Genomic DNA, 5,927 nt, shown 5'->3' on the forward strand with positions numbered 1-5,927 from the left:
CTCTTTCCCTCTCTCTCCCTCACCCCCTCTCTCTCTCTCACTCTCTCTCTCATTGATATCAGTCATCTATGTTAGCAAAGTGTACATTCTAATTTAAAGCTCCTGCATACGTGCCTGATGAAGTTTTGAAGGAACGGTGCGTCACTCCTTGCGCCAGGTGTGTCTAAGGCGCTGTCCTGACGGCTGTATCTCCCAGGTATGTTCGCTCGGTCGAACGCGACAGAGTCAAGGGTCAACGCTTTTGTGTTCTTTGTTTTCCTTCCGAAGGCAGCCATCTTGGAAGTGAAGTCAAGCACAGTGCCTTGTTCGAATTATGACGTACTGTAAACAAAGGATATAGAACATAAACAATTTAGCAAACCATGGAGCGTGTACGGTTTATCAGTAGGGTAGATATTTGACTTGACTTACAGAGCGTTGTTTTGAGGTGAGTGTTACCGTATTGCGTCGTAAACTGTGTAGAGTTCAAACGTTCAAGGTTGAAAGCTTGTTGGCAAAACAGAAGAGCAACTTATCACTTCGACATTGTACCACACTCGCCCTTTGAAACATGTCCTTAAGATTTTGTACATGCCGTGCAATTGTCTGTGGTCCCTACAGTTGACTGAGCAAAAGAACTCAAAACTTAGTGAACTAAATAACCAAATTCATTGACAGTATACACTCTTTATTTTAAAAAAAAAATGATATTTGATATTGTCATTTTATACACTAGCCACCCACTCACACCCTGTGTTTGTCGACTATTGTACTGTTACCCCCTCCCTTTAATCGAAAGGAACCATTCTTCTATGTACTTTTAAATTAAATGGTCCTGTCGACATGTCGTTTCACTGTCCCTTCGTTCATTCTGAGTTTTACAAAGATCCCAGAGTATTGTTAAGGATCTGCTTTGATACGTGGCCAGTAAATTGTCCAAACTAATGGTGACTCACAAACCGGTTTGTACCAGATCGATTGAAGGACCGTTCGCCAACGCTTTTCACTGAATGTCTAGTTTCACTTGGTGGGCCATTATATATGACGTACGCCCCCACAACAGCATTTGTCATGGCGAAAAGAATGCAGCAAGTAAAAGAAAGGTGTGCTTATCAATTAATCTCCAAGCAGATCCTAGGGTGGCAAAAGACAGTATCAAATCGGCCAGTCAAATCAATTGGCCAGAGAGGGTCCGATACGTCAACCAAGCCTGGCCAATTTGATACTGCCTTTAGCCACCCTAGGATCTGCTTGGAGATTACTTTAACAAATTACAATTTGAGCAATGAGTTACCGGAAACGAACCATAGTTTTCCACTTATGACACACCTTCAACTTGGCACACCCGTAAACTATATCGTCAAACTCTTTACCAGGCTTTTTAAATCTTCCCCTTTTACACGTACACGTAGTCAAGTGTTAATCACGATTCTTACTGTATTAGTCACGATGTCTTTGAGTTATACTGAGCACGTGCGCTAGTGGCTGTCTCGAGGTCCTTGGGGCACGTTATAATATGTTTATATAATACGTACCGCTTGTACGGTACACAGAAATGGCATGAGGCTTAATCGTACAACTTCAATTTACATAATCGTTCCAAATACCCCTGGGGACATGTTCCTAGTCTGAACAGGCCTATGTTTATTGAAAAAGCGGTTGCTCCAGTTCCCCTACCTGATTTTTGTTTCGCGCATATATAATTAAATGTCCCAGACTGAGGGGTGAGAAACCTTACCTTCTGTGGGAATCTGTGTTGGACTTAAAGACTGTTTAAGGTATTTTTATTAAGTCAAGTTACCCGATATGCTTACGTTAAAACATAACAAGAGCACGGTAAGTAGGATGCACATTACACTACGACTAAAACCCTAACACATTATACCCTGTGGCAATCTACATAGACTAGAAGAATGGCTATAACCTGGTGGTCTACATACACCTTAGACATTTCGATGAGGTTAAAACTGCTTACCTGGATATCCAAATGGAAACCGGATGCTAGTAGAAGGCAGGCACTTGTTGGAAAGGTGGAAATTCCTGTAGGTTACAGGTGCAGAGTGTTCCGTGTGTAGATATCGGTGGAACGCAGCTGTGGAACTGGAACATTCACACGCGAATAGCCGTCTGTGTCTCCCGCTGTGTGGGCATGTATTTAAGTTCGAAGGTCATCGACACCGGAAATGAAACTCGGCGGAAGTGCGTCACAGGCGACGATACAGGTGCACACCGGTAGAAAGCACAATGCACCAGTAGTGACCAGCTCCACGTATTTCTGCGAACACCCCTCTAGAACTAACGTACCATGGACGGAACCTCACAGGACGTCTTAGAATATGTCTAGTTTCGGATAGGATGTATGTTTCCTTTATATTCACCTGACAACTTGTTCAGTAGCCTTTACAATAAATTACATATTGTCGGACGCCTTATTCAAACATCAGTGCCTGGCAAATTTGCTTAGGTGACCGACTGTCACGCCTAGGGCCTGTTATACCGGCTATACTGATACAGATATAGATAAAGACTGGACCTCGACCCAGATATTCTCATCACGTCTTCTTTACGAGCCGTGATTCGATGTGATGAATGGACGGTGACATGTGCAGTGCCCCTCGGGTCATCACATGTACGTGCAACACTCCACACAAGGTCTTCCGCGGATCGTCCCGACTTCCAGGATGTTTATATTTGCCCCACTTATCCGAAATGTGGGTAAGACGTACAGAGAGCCAGACTACACGATGGCTGAGTGATAAGTTAGTTGAAGCTACATGGCGCAAACAATGTTCTAATATGGCTGTTGTAGCTGGTGTGTTATATATATAGCTGGTGTGTTACGCCGAGGGGCGGTTATACCGGCTATACAGATACAGAAGCTGGTGTGTTACGCCGAAGGGCGGTTATACCGGCTATACAAAATACAGCTACAGAATATCATTTCATATCCCGTCTGTACAACTCTTCAATAACATTATCCAATCTGTTCTCAAATCTGATGTAATATTCCGCTACAGATTCTTCCGCAATATCTGGGACCGTCTGTACTCATAGACATGTTTTTAACTATTGTTATGTGTATTTTAATCTGTATGTTTTTATATGGGCGAATGATGCCTGAAATAAAGAATAAAGAAAAAGATTCTAAGCGCCTATGTTGCTATATATGCAAAATTCCCAAACTCAAACTGGGATAAATTGTAGTATAGTACAGCAACAATTTTTATTGACACAACGAAAATACAGCGACTTTCGTAATGTCTACTACAAGTATACATACAAACAAGTATATACAAATAAATTAACCTACGTACAAGTATATGAATAAATCAACATGTTCAGTTTGACATATCATTCTTTGACATATTTACTATTTGTACACTCGCATGCATTCAAGACCATCGAAACGTTCATGGTGGGTGTCCAGTACACATGCTTAATCTTCCTTACCATTTCTTCAAATCCCTAGGTTTTCCGGAAGCCCTCTTCCCCACCATTTGAACGTTATCCTTGGCTAGACACAGTGCCAGGAACTCAGACATATGGTTATCTTAGTACGTCACATATCACCTAACAGTTGTCTCATGAGTATTGCGAAACCCTGCTTGTGTAATGTTGAAAAGCACATCTAAAAGCTCATCTAAGAAGTAACAGCTTTTAAGGGCCCGGATATGTGACTGCATCCGTGGGAAACCGTTGTTCTGTTGACCTCTATGTTTAAACACTTGCCAATCCCTGTAAGACATTTGTATCTTGGGACGTAACACTGTTAGTATTTGCCAGAAGACTGTGGCACAACGCCAAATGTACATACTCACTCCGTCATGCCAGTGTTCTTTCAACTCTGTCAATTATGACTTTTCGCTTTATACTTCATGCCCCTACCCGTCCGTTTCATCAATTTTCCAGATGACAATTTCATCCTCTTACAACCATCTATTTCATCGATTGGTCATATAGGTTTATACGACTTTTGTGTCCTTTTCCTGTTGCTATAGTAATTTCCGAGCCTCCTTTAATAGCAAGCTCTACGACTTTTTCATAAGCCTTATATCCCGTAAATAGATCCTGTAGATATATATAGAGAGAGACGTAGCACAGGTAACACTTGCTTCTTCTATACCTGTACCTAAGTTATCTAACTTAATGTATTTGGCCCATGTACATGTAGGGCGTGAATATGCGATTAAGTTCATTGTCATTGTCATTATAATGCTTTTTTTCTAGCATATCAGTTTTATATGTATTTGTACCGGGTCTCTTTTGCCGCCCAGCGTACAGTAGTAGCCTGTATCATCAGCCAGTGTTGCATCATGTGGGGTCGTGCGGCGCAACGGCAGAGCATTCGGCTCAGAACCAAGTGGTCCTGGGTTCGAATCCTGCAAAGTCACCAACCTTGTGCCCTTGGGAAAGGCACTTTACAGGACTTTCTTCACTTCACCCAGGTGAAAATGAGTATGCTAGAATGATCATCGTCATGACGATGGCCATTAAAAAGAAAACCAAAACCATCTCAGTGATAAAAGTTCCCAAAGATTATAACGTTCCCTTCTCATAGAAAAGATTGACACTTGTGGTGCGCTAACTGCCCTAACATCATGACAAATCAGTATTTAGGCGGAACCGGGCCTTGTGATTATGTATTAACACTTCCGTAGTACCAGAGGTCACAGGAAGATGCTTTCCGGTGTGTTTTGGGAGGTCCTCCTTTCTTTTTCTTCTCCTATCTGCTTCCTGTTACCATACGTCACGACATGACGTCATGTCAGTGCTACAATTCTATAACTGTTTGCTCGAGTCCATGCCCCACCCCATCTCTCATCAATTTTATCCTCTTCAAACAGTTAATTGTGTGCATTTGTCGACTTACTTGTGTGATTTTCCAGTTTATATCAAATAGTATTAGCCTAGTCATGTAGCAGGCTCCAAGACTGGGCTTTTCGGGGAGCCTTTTTTTCTGGCATATCACTTCTACATGTATTGTTTGTACCGGGTTTCTTTTGCCGCCTTTTTCAGCGTATTATGATAGCTTCAATGGGATTGAGATGTTCAAAAACTCATTCTTTCCTAGAACTATCGCAGAGTGGAACTCGCTGTCACCAAGTACAGTAGGGACATTATCATTAGATAGCTTTGACAATGTTAAGAGTTAGATGTTCAAAGGTTACATGTAACAAGTCCTCCGGTGTAATGTAGCCAGCTGCCGCCGAGCCGCGTGCCTGCGAAGCTGGTGAGTTTCTTGAAAATTCCGAAGTTGTAAATGTTTGTAATAAATGATTGCAGAAAACATTAGGGTTACTAAGATTGATGTAGTTCATATCCAGACCACTAGGGGGCGACGCGACAATGGCAATGAGAACCGCTGCTGTATGCAAAAGCATGCTCAGGTACAGTTCTGGATAGTCCACGAGTATCCAGAACCTGGGTTCTGAGCCAAATCTACGTTCGTGTATAGGCGGACACTATTCGTAACCATAACCCTAAGCCATTCAAGAACTAGATAGGCGCGGTTCTGGATACTAAGTACTGGTACGTATATTCCCCAAATGTTACACCACAGAAATACTCAGATCGACAGATGTCCAACTTGTCCATTCGGCTATCATCGCTACCATCACTACCATCATTACCCTAATATGAAGCTAACGCGAAACTAGTGATAAACAGAAAGCTTTTAATGTCGACAATATACCGCAATTGTACGTTTGGACAACCAAACTACACTGCCACATGCCACATCACCAGCATAGTGTATTTTTGTAAAACTAACCAGCATTCAGCACACAGTGCTAGATTATCTTACGAAACAAAATATAAGACGCCAAATGCCACTCCTTGAGTATTAGAAAATGTCATCGATATCAGATATTAGCAAAGTGCACATCCAAATGACTCTCTCGTATTAAATACTCTGCATACATACTAAAACTTCTGCTGCATTCCAAAAG

At 42.0% G+C, this 5,927-nt stretch overlaps 1 protein-coding gene across 1 annotated transcript in view; it reads right to left on the reverse strand.

Annotated features, from left to right (window-relative positions):
* Nucleotides 1-2,703, reverse strand: part of LOC109478143 (solute carrier organic anion transporter family member 4C1-like) — an 11,465-nt gene extending 8,762 nt beyond the window's left edge. Inside the window, exons 1-2 of the mRNA XM_019779631.1 lie at nt 1,955-2,703; nt 115-321 (exon numbers count right to left, since the gene is read on the reverse strand). Of these exons, the coding sequence (XP_019635190.1) occupies nt 115-275 (161 nt within the window). The 5' untranslated portion in view covers nt 276-321; nt 1,955-2,703. The remainder of the gene's footprint in view (nt 1-114; nt 322-1,954) is intronic.
* Between the last annotated feature and the right edge of the window lie 3,224 nt (nt 2,704-5,927).

The sequence above is a fragment of the Branchiostoma belcheri genome, unplaced genomic scaffold (assembly GCF_001625305.1).
Source record: "Branchiostoma belcheri isolate BF01 breed outbred unplaced genomic scaffold, Haploidv18h27 scaffold42, whole genome shotgun sequence".
Taxonomy (NCBI): Eukaryota; Metazoa; Chordata; class Leptocardii; order Amphioxiformes; family Branchiostomatidae; genus Branchiostoma; species Branchiostoma belcheri.